Genomic DNA, 13,692 nt, shown 5'->3' with positions numbered 1-13,692 from the left:
TTCCTAGTGTGGGGCTCGGGGCCAACAGGTGTATGATGGAGAGCAGAGAAGGGGCGAATTCACTAGAGGTGGCAGCAACAGGCCAACTCGACTCTCCAGTCTCCTTCTCCGAACCTCGCTGAGGTGGTTTCACACCGACTTACTTTCCATGATGCACAGGCAAGCACAAAGGTCACAAAAATGGCGCTGGCCGTCCGTCTTTTACCGCGCTTGCTACTTTCTCGGCCTCTACCGGGCTGGGCCGCCCGGCTCCGGACTCTCAGTTCGGCCGAGGTGAAGCGCCCATTGTCTGGACTTTGCTACTTATGCCGCCGCCGCCTCGGCTCGGGAGCAGCCCCATTTCCTCGAGTCTCTTGGGCCTCCGCGGCCTTGGCCCTGTCTGCTCGGGGTCCTCAGCGTCCCTTGCTCAGCCCCCTGGAAGTCGCCTCAACCCTCCCCACTTTCCCTTCTTGCCCCCGGCGAACCTACAGCACCGAGGAGCAACCGCAGCAGCGTCAGAAAACCAAAATGATCATTCTGGGGTTCTCCAACCCCATCAACTGGGTTCGGACTCGAATTTACTCCTTCCTTATCTGGGCCTATTTCGACCAAGAGTTCAGCATCACAGAGTTCTCAGAAGGAGCGAAGCAGGTTGGTTTATTTCTCTAGGAGTAACCTCTCCACCTCTCATGAATTCAGCAGTTAAGATTCGCAAAAGTGTTTAGCGATGAGGTTTCAACTGGGTCTCAAATGATCAAATGTGGGTAGTGACTCAAATACAGAGCCCTCTGGCCACTTGCTGTAAATTAAGCTGCTGCTTCTGTTTGCACGGTCTCCGAGGAATAGGGGATTGATGGAGACACCAATTTGAATCCCTTAATTACTTTTTCTGTCCTCCGCAGGTTTTGAATCAGATAGAAATGGATTCAAAGCCTATTTCGGTCACTTAAAAGCTCCATGGCTTTATTTCTTCTGAAATGTGATTTTTCTGAATGAAAAAAGAATGAAAAAGCCAATACTGATTATATGCTGGCACTGATATATTTACTTCTAGTTTTTTTAGTTTATTTCTATAAACACAGCCATTTATACTTATTTATGTGATCTGTCAGTTATAAATTGAATGTTTTCAACTTTATATAATCAGTGTCAATATTAACTCGTGCTTTTTGCTTTCCTGAGTCAATTCTTGACTAATCTGTGTTTTTACAAGAAAATTTAAAAGCAAAGAGCAAGCATAGTTAATAGCATTATAAGGGATAAACCTCAGTTCCTGTCAGTTCTCAAAATCTTTTGTTTGTGCAGAGGAAATGAGCATGATGCTACTGTCCTTCAGGATTCCTGCAGATGACTTGTGAGCTTGTCTACCTCCTGCTCATTTATGTGTCAATAAGGAATGGAAGTCATCCTCCCATGGACAGGACAGCAATCAAGCCTAACTCCCTACTTCCTTTGACCACAAAGGAGCATGGAACACTTTTTAGTCACTCTTTGATCCTAAAGGTCCTCCAGCTGTGAGCTATTTTAGCCCCCATCCTTGCTATTAAGTAGTATTTGCACCCATTCATCAGCCAGTCTGTATGCATCTTGCCTCATCTAAGTCAATTTTTGTGCATTTAGCCATTCTGATTTCCAAAAAGAATGTTAGGTCATCCATGGCAAATATTTAGAGATTCCATTAAACCAGTGGTTGCTTAACATGACCTTTCAGATCAAGCAAACCAGTTTTTTAACACCTAGAGTTTAAAACGACGTGGCTGAAAAGTCTTTCTACCTAGATCTCATAAGGCAACTCTTCCTTCTTTTGCATAGATGTAATTTTAGGGCTTGGGAATAATCTGGTGCATAAACATTGGCTAGATTATCTACTCTCATGGGCTCAACTTGCCCTTTAAACTAACCTCCCAACTCTAGAATATTATCTTCGGATGTGAGTATCAAGCTGTAAGTTAGATCATGCTGCTCTTGCTGCTGCTAAGTCGCTTCAGTCGTGTCCAACTCTGTGCAATCCCAGAGACTGCAGCCCACCAGGCTCCCCCGTCCCTGGAATTCTCCAGGCAAGAACACTGGAGTGGGTTGCCATTTCCTTCTCCAATGCATGAAAGTAAAAAGTGAAAGTGAAGTCGCTCAGTCATGTCCAACTCCTAGCGACCCCATGGACTGCAGCCTACCAGGCTCCTCCGTCCATGGGATCTTCCAGGCAAGAGTACTGGAGTGGGGTGCCATTGCCTTCTCCGATTCATTAACATGTTTCTTTTTCAGTCATGGAACATGAAAGACACCTTCATGCTCATTATTCTAGTCTAATTCCCTTTTACAGATGATAAAACTCAAGTCTAGAAAGGTCAAATGATTAACTCAAGAATGCATAGCTAGCAATTGCTGAGGTGCATTGTTCTGTGACTCATTCTACAAGCATTCTTCGTTCTCCAGAGTTACTAGAAATTGACATAGTTAAGTATAACCTAGGCAAGCTTTCTAAAAACATTTTATAATTTAAAACTTTTTTCTCTAAGTATAATTGTAATATTGTTACAGATATACAGTGTAACAGATATACAATGTAGTGATTCACAAGTTTTAAAGATTACACTCCATTTATAGTTAAAAATATTGGCTATATTCCCTGTGTTATACAGTATAGCCTGTAGCTTATTTTAAACCAATCTAGGCAAGCTTTTATTCATCATGTGAGCCAGAGGAATAGGTGGTCCATTGATAGACAGTCCTTGCTTCTACTGCTGCTGCTAAGTCACTTCAGTCGTGTCCGACTCTGTGTGACCCCATAGATGGCAGCCCACCAGGCTCCCCCGTCCTGGGATTCTCCAGGCAAGAACACTGGAGTGGGTTGCCATTTCCTTCTCCAATGCGTGGAAGTGAGAAGGGAAAGTGAAGTCGCTCAGTCGTGTCCAACTCTTAGAGACCCCATGGACTGCAGCCCACCAGGCTCCTCCGTCCATGGGATTTTCCAGGCAAGAGTACTGGAGTGGGGTACCATCACCTTCTCCTTAAACAGCTTTATTAGCCCCACAAACTTTACTTCCATTGATAAGTACATATGATATTATCCCTGTTACTGCCATCAAACCACATTAACCATTTACTGTTTGTTTTCCAATATCTTTACATATTTTGGCCTTTACTATGAAAGAAAAAGCTATTTCCCAGAAGCCTGTTTAGGTTGCGTGTCTGCGTGCTAAGTCACTTCAGTCGTGTGTGACTCTTTGTGACCCATGAACTGTAACTCACCAGGCTTCTCTGTCCATGGGGATTCTACAGGCAAGATTACTGGAGTGGGTTGCCATGCCCTACTCCAGGAATCTTCCTGACCCAGGGATCAAACCCATACCTCTTATGGCTCCTGCATTACAGGTGGATTCTTTACCACTAAGCCAGCAGGGAAGCCCCTTGTTAGGTTAAGAAATCTTATATCATCAAAGCTTTATCAGGGCAGCCTCTTAATGGGACATTATTACCTTACAGGATAATTTGCTCAGGTTTGATTATTGGCCACAGAAACTAGAGTATCGTGGTTGGATTTCAACATGATTGTGATGTCTGTTCAGTTCAGTTCAGTTTATTCGCTCAGCCGTGTCCGACTCTTTGCGACCCCATGAATTGCAGCACGCCAGGCCTCCCTGTCCATCACCAACTCCCGGAGTTCACTCAAACTCATGTCCATCGAGTCGGTGATGCCATCCAGCCATCTCATCCTCTGTTGTCCTCTTCTCCTCCTGCCCCCAATCTCTCCCAGCATCAGAGTCTCTTCCAATGAGTCAACTCTTCGCATGAGGTGGCCAAAGTATTGGAGTTTCAGCTTCAGCATCAGTTCTTCCAATGAACACCCAGGACTGATGTCCTTTAGGATGGACTGGTTGAATCTCCTTGCAGTCCAAGGGACTCTCAAGAGTCTTCTCCAACACCACACTTCAAACATCAATTCTTCAGCCCTCATCTCTCTTCACAGTTCAACTCTCACATCCATACATGACCACTGGAAAAACCATATTCTTGACTAGACAGATCTTTGTTGGCAAAGTAATGTCTCTGCTTTTGAATATGCTATCTAGGTTGGTCATAACTTTCCTTCCAAGGAATAAGTGTCTTTTAATTTCATGGCTGCAGTCACCATCTGCAGTGATTTTGGAGCCCCCCCCCCAAAAAAAAAGTCAGTCGCTGTTTCCACTGTTTCCCCATCTATTTCCCATGAAGTGATGGGACCGGATGCCATGATCTTAGTTTTCTGAATGTTGAGTTTTAAGCCAACTTTTTCACTCTCCTCCTTCACTTCCATCAAGAGGCTTTTTAGTTCCTCTTCACTTTCTGCCATAAGGGTGGTGTCATCTGAATATCTGAGGTTATTGATATTTCTCCCGGCAATCTTGATTCCAGCTTGTGCTTCATCCAGCCCAGCATATCTCATGATATACTCTGCATATAAGTTAGATAAGCAGGATGACATTATACAGCCTTGCTACTACTACTACTACTACTACTACTACTACTACTACGTCGCCTCAGTCGTGTCCGACTCTGTGAACCCATAGACGGCAGCCCACCAGGCTCCCCCGTCCCTGGGATTCTTCATGCAAGAACGCTGGAGTGAGTTGCCATTTCCTTCTCCAGTGCATGAAAGTGAAAAGGGAAAGTGAAGTCGCTCGGTCGTGTCCAACTCTCAGCGACCCCATGGACTGCAGCCTACCAGGCCCCTCCTTCCATGGGATTTTCCAGGCAAGAGTACTGCAGTAGGGTGCCATATACAGCCTTGACATACTCCTTTTCCGTGATGTCTGTTACTTCTAACCAAATTTCACCCATCTTCCACACACAAAAGCTTAGTATAATACATAGGTTGTTTCTAAACCCTGAGAGCATCTAAAATGTTTGCAAGGGATCATTGAGTCCATTTGGAAGTGTGCTTTTTCTCAAAATTCAACTCCTTTATTATTCAGTTCAGTTCAGTCGCTCCGACTCTTTGTGACCCTGTGGACTGTAGCATGCCAGGCCTCCCTGTCCATCACCAACTCCTGGAGTTTATTCAAACTCATGTTCATTGAGTCGGTGATGCCATCCAACCGTCTCATTGTCTGTCGTCCCCTTCTCCTCCTGCCTTCAGTCTTTCCCAGCATCAAGGTTTTTTCCATTGAGTCAGTTCTTCATATCAGGTGGCCAAAGTATTGGAGTTTCAGCTTCAGCATCAGTCCTTCCAATGAATATTCAGGACTTATTTCCTTTAGAATGGACTGATTGAATCTCCTTGCAGTCAAAGGGACCCCCAAGAGTCTTCTCCAACACCACAGTTCAAAAGCATCAATTCTTTGGTGCTCAGCTTTCTTTATAGTCCAACTCTCACATCCATACATGACTAGTGGAAAAACCATAGCTTTGACTAGATGGACCTTTGTTAGTAAAGGAATGTCTCTGCTTTTTAATACGCTGTCTAGGTTGGTCATAACTTTACTTCTGAGGAGCAAGCCTTTTAATTTCATGGCTGCAGTCACCATCTGCAGTGATTTTGGAGCAAAATAAAGGCCTCACTGTTTTCATTGTTTCCCCATCTATTTGCCATGAAGTGATGGGACCAGTTGCCATGATCTTAGTTTTCTGAATGTTGAATTTTAAGTCAACTTTTTCACTCTCCTCTTTCACTTTCGTCCAGAGGCTCTTTAGTTCTTCACTTTCTGCTATAAGGGTAGTGTCATCTCCATATCTGAGGTTATTGAAATTTCTCCAGGCAATCTTAACTCCAGCTTGTGCTTCATCCAGCCCAGCATTTCACATGATGTACTCTGCATATAAGTTGAATAAGCAGGGTGACAATATACAGCCTTGACGTATTCCTTTTCCTATTTGGAAACAGTCTGTTGTTTTAACTCCAGTTCTAACTGTTGCTTCCTGACCATTGTTGTTAGGGCTTCCATAACAAAATATATCAGTGTGGGTTGCTTAAACCATACTTCATTTTGTTGCATTTCTGGAAGCTGGAAGTCCGAGAACAAGGTGTTGGCAAGTTTGGTTTCTTCTGTGGCCTCTGTCCTTTGCTTGTAGATGATCATTTTATTTCTGTGTCCTCACATGTTTTTTTTTCCCTCTGTGCTCATGTGTCCCTGGTATCTCCATGTGTGTCCACTATTCCTCTTGTAAGCGCACCAAATTGGACTAGGGCCCACCCTCATTTGACGTCATCACCTCTTTAAAAGCCCTGTCTCCAAATGTAGTTACCTTCTGAGGTACTGGGACTTAGGGCTTCAATTTGGAAAACCCAATCCAGCCCATAACAGTTATGAGAGTTGTCTATCTGACACACCTTTGCATCCTCTTTCTCTCATTAGTTCTTCAAATTTCTTCTTAGATGGTTCTTCCTTTAGGAAGCCCCCTTATTGTCCACCCAGATAGTGTAAGTTCTCACCTGTATTCTCCGAAAATCATCTTGTTCTTATTCCTGTCATAATTCTTGGATTTGTCCATTTTCTTGGCTCTCTCCTCAAGTAGATAGGAAGCTCCTTGAAAACAGGTAGAGTCTTAATGCACAGCTCCATTCCTCATTGCTAGTAGTGTGGAGGATTGCAGTTGACTGTTTCCCACTTCAAAGTGGGATCTTGTACTTCAAAGTTGAGTTCTACTGCATTAGACTATGCAAACTCATTATCTTTTCTCCCACTTTACCAATGCCATATCTGTTTTAGACCTGTCTGAAGAGTTAGCTCAGACTATAAAGAATCTGCCCGCAATGCGGGAGACCCGCATTCAGTCCCTGAGTCAGGTGATCCCCTGGAGAAGGGAATGGCAGTCCACTCCAGTATTCTTGCCTGGAGAATTCTACAGACAGAGGAGCCTGGCAGCCTACAGTCCATGAAATCACAGAGTTGGATAGGACTGAGTGGCTAACACTTTCTCTATCTATCTTAATGAGGGTCAGCTGCAGTCCAGATCTCCAGACTCACAGTACTTAGATTGTACTGCTTAGTACTTAGTACAGACTTAGGTTGTGCTTAGTACAGACTTAGGTTGTGCTGCTATGTATTCAGGATTCAGAGGGGGATCATATGACAGTCAGGATGGCTGATTACTTCATCGTTATTTAAAAGGAACTATATAGAAGATGTTTTTATTGGGAACCTAGTATGTACACCACACACTATCTTTTCTTGGGTCCTTGGAGTGGATACATCATTAGCAATCTGCCCACTTACTACTGTGCGTGTGGAAAGGCCGCATAAGAAAAGTCAACCAACTTTGAAGGAGTCATGCCTAACCATCGATATCTTAGTGTTGACCATGTTTATTGCCTTTATCATAAAACAGTCTTTGTTGTACTTAGCCATTGAAGTATAAGCATTGTACATTGTATGGTATTTCACGTGGTATCTTAAAATAATAATCACCACCCTTCCCCCACTTTTCTTTTGTTTTCAAGGCTTTTGCTCATGTGTCCAAATTGCTGTCACAGTGTAAGTTCGATCTATTGGAAGAACTTGTGGCCAAAGAGGTAAAGTATACTTTAATTTTCCTTTAAAAGTAATTATTAATGTGTATTATTTTCTTTCATTAGAATGATATGCATTGTCCTTATTTATGCTTTAAAGTAACATGTATGCCATCACCCAAAGTAGAGTCCCTCTGTCTTGCCTTTGGAGTACTCAGGGTCTTAAAAAGCATAGAATCACTTGCTACTTAAGGCATGACTGAATATGATGTCTTTCAATTCTTACATAGAATGTTCTATTAGGAGTTATCTAACTGAAGAATCAGATGCCTCTCAGCCTTGCTTTTGAAAGTGAATACATATGGCTGTAAATTTAAAAATAGTTTTACAAAATACATTCCATGAAGAATTCACTCTACTTTTTGAAAAGCTTTTGACAGTTCAACAAGTGAACTCTGATTTGCTTTTTCCATACTTAGACTCTACGTGTATTGAAAGAAAAGATTACTTCACTACCTGACAACCATAAAAATGCTCTTGCTGCTGACATAGATGAAATTGTGTACACATCAACAGGAGACATCTCCATTTACTATGATGAGAAAGGTAATCCTGGAGCATAGTCAATTTTAAATGGCCCACAGTTGTCCAGATAAGCTAAACTAGTGAAAGATCCTGGGATAGTGGCATTTTGTTGGTACAAGTGGATATTTATAGAACTACAGAGAAAATAATTTATTCATTCTTTAAAAAGTCTCTGGAAGACTTGGGGTATGGTAATTGTTTTGAATGCCTTTCTGTCTAGAAGTTTGGGATGGTCATGTACACATTGCTGTTTTTAAAATGGGATAACCAATAAGGTCCTAGTGTATAGCACCTGGAACTCTACTCAGTGTTATGTGGCAGCCTGGATGGGAGGAGGGTTTGGGGGAGAATGGATACATGTATAGGCGTGGGTGAGTCCCTTTGCTGTTCACCTGAAACTGTCACAACATTGTTTGTCAATCAGCTATACCCCATTACAAAGTAAGAAGATTAATTTTAAAAAAAGAACTTTTCCCTAATGCTGTTTAATTCATGGAAGAGAACATTGTCACTTAAGTTAATGAAAATTGCCCAAGACAAGCTGCTCCTACGTCAAAATGAAAATATTTGTGTTTCAGATTTCCTAACTTAAAGGAAACAATTCAGTATTTTAAGTGTCCAGCTGTATGTTCAGTAGAAGTAAAAAGTAAAAGAAAAAGTAAATACTGTTAGCTAAAGACTGTTTTAAGAGTAACATTAACTCAGAACTCCCAATTGGATTTATTTGGAGACAGTGAAAATAATTGAAAGGAACTTTGGCGTTTATCTTGTTCTTTTCCTTGTCCTGAACAATAGCATTCCTGAAAACTCAGTGACTTACTTATTCCTTCTACAAATATACACATATGTATTATGTGCTAGACACATAGGAAATCTAGCCTTTGCTCACACACTTGCCAAGGCAGTTCTGATTGAGAACTCTTTAACAGTGAAAATATTTTCACATACATGTTAATTTGAAACATTCAGAAAGGTACTTTTAATGATAAATATTTTCTTCTCCCTAGTATTTCAAATTGCATCTTAGCATCATGGTCACTGCCTGGTTTTTGCACAGGACATTCTCATAATCACTGGGCATATAAAGTGAATTAGAGTAGAAGAGAAGTGTTTTTTCTTTCTGGCAGTTGGGGTTAAGTTAGCACCAAAAAATGTGTTTTTCCCCCTACTGTTTTTTGGCTTGACAATAGATACCTGTTACCATAATTTTATTTGTTTTTTTTTTTGTTATCATAATTTTAGAAAATCCCACAAATGGAGAAGAATCCACATAGTACAGTTGGGCAATAAGTACCTGCTCAGTAAATAGTAGCTCTTATACTGTGTTACAGAGAGGGAGGCAAATACGTCGTAAACCCCAAGAGAATTTTCTAAAAATAAAAGGTGTCAATACAGGTACCTTAAGTTAGAATGAGCACAAAATTTGATGTGTAACAACTGTATAATTACTGCCAATTGCTGATTTCATTTTGGATATAAGGATGATAGATTATTGTCATTGTATCTGTATGTGTGTATGTTTTTTCTCTAAGGAAGGAAGTTTGTTAACATCCTGATGTGCTTTTGGTATCTAACCAGTGCCAACATCCCCAGTGAAGCCATAAGTGGAGCCCGTGTGTTCCAGGTTAAGTTGGGGGATCAGAACGTGGAAACTAAACAACTTCTTAGTGCAAGCTATGAGTAAGTCTAATCACATTTATTGTTTCCTTTCTTTAGGAAATGGAAGGTAGTATGCAGACATGAAAACTAAAGGGAGCTTTAGGAAGAAAAAATTGAAATTTGACAAGTATCTATGAAGAGAGATAGTTATAAAGACATACTGGCCACAAAATAGGAGCGTTCAGAAATTAGGAAGCGATAATATTGCTGAACTTAAACAGTGTTTCAGCTGTCTATTGCTACATTACAAACCATTCCAAAACTCGGTGACAACAAACAGCCATTCATTTTGCTTGCTTTTCTACTGCTCTGGAATTTTGGAAAGGCTCAGCTGTGGGGTTTCCTCTGCTTTACCTGGCATCAACTGGGATGGTAGGAGCCAGGGATTCATTTCCACAATGGGCTTCCTCACTCATAGGGCAGCACCAGGATGCTCCTTGGCTTCTCCACATAATGTCTCATTCCCCAAGGCCTCTCTTTATAGCTTGGGCTTGTGGAGGTGTTAAGATAGTCACGTGTTTTACATGGTGGTTGGCTTCCAAAAGACAGAAGATGCTAGACGTAGCCCTCCAGTAAAGGGCTATGCCCAGGATTGGAACAGCATCACTTCTGCATGGTTTGCTGGTCCAAACAGTCACAGGATCTGCACAGTGAAGGACATGGAGATACTCCACGTCTTCATGGGGCAGCAGCAAGGTCACATTGCAGAAGAGCATGTGAAATGTAGTTATGACCATCTTTGGAAAATAAAATATGCTGTAATTGGCACATGGACCATCCACTCACTAGATAATTATTGACCGTCTCCTCTTTACCAGGTACTCTGGTGGGAGTTCAGACACAGAATTGAAGGGTTCCTGCCCTTAAGGAGGTACTGTCTAATGGGAGGTTAGCAACTTATTCAAATGAGACACTGTAGTGTATTACTGTGTGAATAAAATTTGGAACAGTGAACAATTCAAGAGAGTCAGTGGAGATATACTTCAATATCTGTTTAAAAGAATACTTTTACGTCATCAAAGTTATACAAATTTGCTTTAAAACAATGAAGAAAACCCCAAAATGACCTAAGAAAGAAAATGTATCCTGTTTCACTAAGGTAAAGAGAATTATATCTTCATTTTTTTCACTTCTTGGAGGAAATGTGCTTTTTTTTTTTTTTTTTTCGTTTCTTTTTTCCTGTGTGGAATTTTGCTTTATTTGTAATTGCCCAAAATATTCTATATATTTAAGTACTTATTTAATTTAAATCTACTGGATTGTCTCTTTTTAAAGACATCATTTAGAGCACTATAATCAACACTACCTTTGATTGTTCTGATAGTCACTACTAAGATCACAGGCAGGTCCTAAAGACTGCTATTTTCAAGAATGAACTTAGTGCCAGCTGTGAGTAAATCTAATCACATAACCAACCTCCATGGAAGTGCTGTTTTATCACCATAGTCCAGTTTTTTTCTCCTCATATTAGGCATATATTATAGCTAGTACTTAGCAGAAAAACACGTTTCTCTCACAGACTGGCAGATATTGCAGTGTATATAGATCTGTCTATTAAAAATACTCAGTTGAGAATGCACTTCTCATTTTTGTGGGGATATTTTTTGTGATCAAATTAGTAGGTTAAACTTTTGATTTTTATTTACCATTATCTGTTAGCTTTTTGCTAAAAACTGCCTCAGCTATGTACTTGCAAATTACATAGTGATCCAGGAAGTTTTTGAACTGATACAGGATACACATTGTTTATAATGTTTCCTTAGATTTCAGAGAGAGTTTACACAAGGAGTAAAGCCTGACTGGACCATTGCACGGATTGAACACCCAAAGTTATTAGAATAATTGTTCTTGGAAAAAGCAGCTTATTGAACTTTTGGCAATTACTGTGAAAGACTAAGGAAGAAAAAATTTTCAGATCAATTGATCTTCACTTTAATCAAGTTTGTGGATTACTTTTGTATTATTATAAAATGTTTCTTGTAGTAAATAAGCATGATACAATAAAGCATTTTCCATAGATTGTCATCACTTTCTGTAAAAGTCAAAGTAAAAAAAATTACAACAGCCCGTCACTGGTGTCGTATTCAGTGTCATTTCTCATGTTACATGTATATGTATATATACACAAACTAATTTTACAGGCAGTAAAGAAAATTTACTTTTCTAAATTCATAGTCCTGAAATATTTTATTTGTGGTTAATACACTTATACCAATAATTCAAGTATGAGAAAGATTTACTTTTAAAAAGTCACTGCTGCTATTTGATTACTTCTTTGTCCACTAGCTAGGTGAGAAAGAACAGATGAAATTACAGCAGATGGGTCACTACAGAACTAAAAATCAGTGAACCTGACTAAAGCACAAAGAGAAAAAGAAAATAGAACAGTGCCTTAGTCCCCTATGAAATAACATCAAGTCTTTCTAACATACTTGTATTTAGACTCCTAGAAGATGGGATAAGGGAGACAAAAACAATGTAAAAACAATGTCTGAAAGTTTTCCTAATTATGAAAATTATAAACCCAGAGATCCAAGAAATTCAACCATCAGGGACACACATAAAGAAAACTAAAGTACATCATAATCAAAGTGTTGAAAACTAGAGAAAATTAGAAAAGCAGTTGGAGAAGAAAAAACAACCACATTCCATACAGAGAGTGACTATATTTCTTTTCTTAAACTCTGCAAGTTAGAGGCCTTGGCATGGTATCTTTGAAAGAAAGAAATATACCTGTTGACCTGGAATTCCATATTCAGGAAATATGTCCTTCAGAAAAGGTGAGAAAAGACTTTCAGACAAGGAAAAGATCATAGAATTTGTTGCCGGAAGACCTGTTTTATAAGAAATGTTAGGGGCCAGCAGACAGAATAGTTTGAAAATGGACCCATGCATATTACACAATTGATTTTGACAAAGGTGCCATGGTTATTTAATGAGAAAAGTCTTAACATAGAATAACTATATATTCACATAGTAAATAACCTCATCTTTTGCCTTACACGATACATAATTTTAGTACAAAATTTAGATTGTGAAATGGATCATAGATTTAACAAAAGCTAATACTCTAGAAATTCTGGAAAGAAATAGAAATTACTGTCTTGGGATAGAGAAAGATTTTTTAGACAGTGAATTGTGAAAAAATTATTAATTGGAATTAATTAAAATTAATACTTCTGCTCTTTGAAAGAGAGCAGCAAGGAAATGAAAAGTCAGGTCACAGGTTGGGGAAAACTATTTGTAATACATATTATCTGACAGAGGGCCTGTATTTGGAATATATAAATAATGCTTATAGCTCAATAATGGAAAATTAGCTTTATACAGCTATCATGACTCATCAAACTGTGGACTTAAAATGGGTACATTTTATTATATGTAAATTATATTTTTTAATGCAAATTATACCTAAACAAAGCTTGCTAAAATATTTAGCAAGAAGAGTAATTTGCAGAAAAATAAATGCTTAAATTTTTATATAATATAAAGCAGCTTATAGAAAATAAGATCAATAAGGCACATAATTGGCAGCCTGGATGGGAGAGGAGTTTGTGGGAGAATGGATACATGTGTTTGTATGACTAAGTCCCTTTGCCATTCACCTGAAACAATTATAACATTATTAATCAGCTATATCCCAATGCAAAATAAAAAAATTTTTAAAGGCACATATTACTAAAAAAGAAAAATGAAAGCAGTTACACTGTTCACTTTCCAGTTACACTATCTGTTATAAGATACATCTCCAATGGTTTTAAAAATAGATGGGGAATGTTTGACTTAGAATCAATGAAATAGTGTTATTTATTGTTTGTGAAAATATAAATTGTAAAACTTCTAAAATGCAAGAGATGAATAAGGCACTAAATGCATGATAGTGGCAACTATCTGGGGAGGAAGGGAGTGGAAGGTGACTGTAATGTTTGATTTCTTCAAAAAAAAAATCTTGATACTTAAACTGTGGTCTTTGTGTATGTTTTCTCAATAAAAGGAGCCCGGCGTTGGGGGCAATTCCAGTTCTATACAGAAGACAAGAGTAT

General features: G+C 39.4%; 1 protein-coding gene across 4 annotated transcripts; it reads left to right on the top strand.

Annotated features, from left to right (window-relative positions):
- Window positions 1-171: 171 nt before the first annotated feature.
- Window positions 172-11,716, top strand: MAIP1 (matrix AAA peptidase interacting protein 1). 4 transcript variants are annotated; one of them, XR_015144394.1, is made up of 6 exons: window positions 172-630; window positions 7,397-7,468; window positions 7,885-8,011; window positions 9,569-9,670; window positions 10,468-10,520; window positions 11,413-11,716. XR_015144394.1 is itself a non-coding variant. In XM_086347109.1 (6 exons), the coding sequence occupies exons 1-5, from the start codon at window positions 181-183 to the stop codon at window positions 10,514-10,516; spliced, it is 846 nt and encodes a 281-aa protein (XP_086203235.1). In that variant the 5' UTR covers window positions 172-180; the 3' UTR covers window positions 10,517-10,520; window positions 11,413-11,716. The 4 variants fall into 4 exon arrangements, 2 of the variants coding, with proteins under 2 accessions (XP_086203235.1, XP_086203226.1); XM_086347109.1 differs by having other exon boundaries at window positions 9,523-9,670; XR_015144392.1 differs by lacking the exon at window positions 10,468-10,520.
- Window positions 11,717-13,692: the final 1,976 nt, after the last annotated feature.

Source organism: Bos grunniens, chromosome 2 (assembly GCF_055505025.1).
Source record: "Bos grunniens cultivar Pamir isolate PY7600 chromosome 2, Bosgru_T2T1.0, whole genome shotgun sequence".
Lineage (NCBI taxonomy): Eukaryota > Metazoa > Chordata > Mammalia > Artiodactyla > Bovidae > Bos > Bos grunniens.
This window is presented reverse-complemented; position numbering and strand designations above follow the sequence as displayed.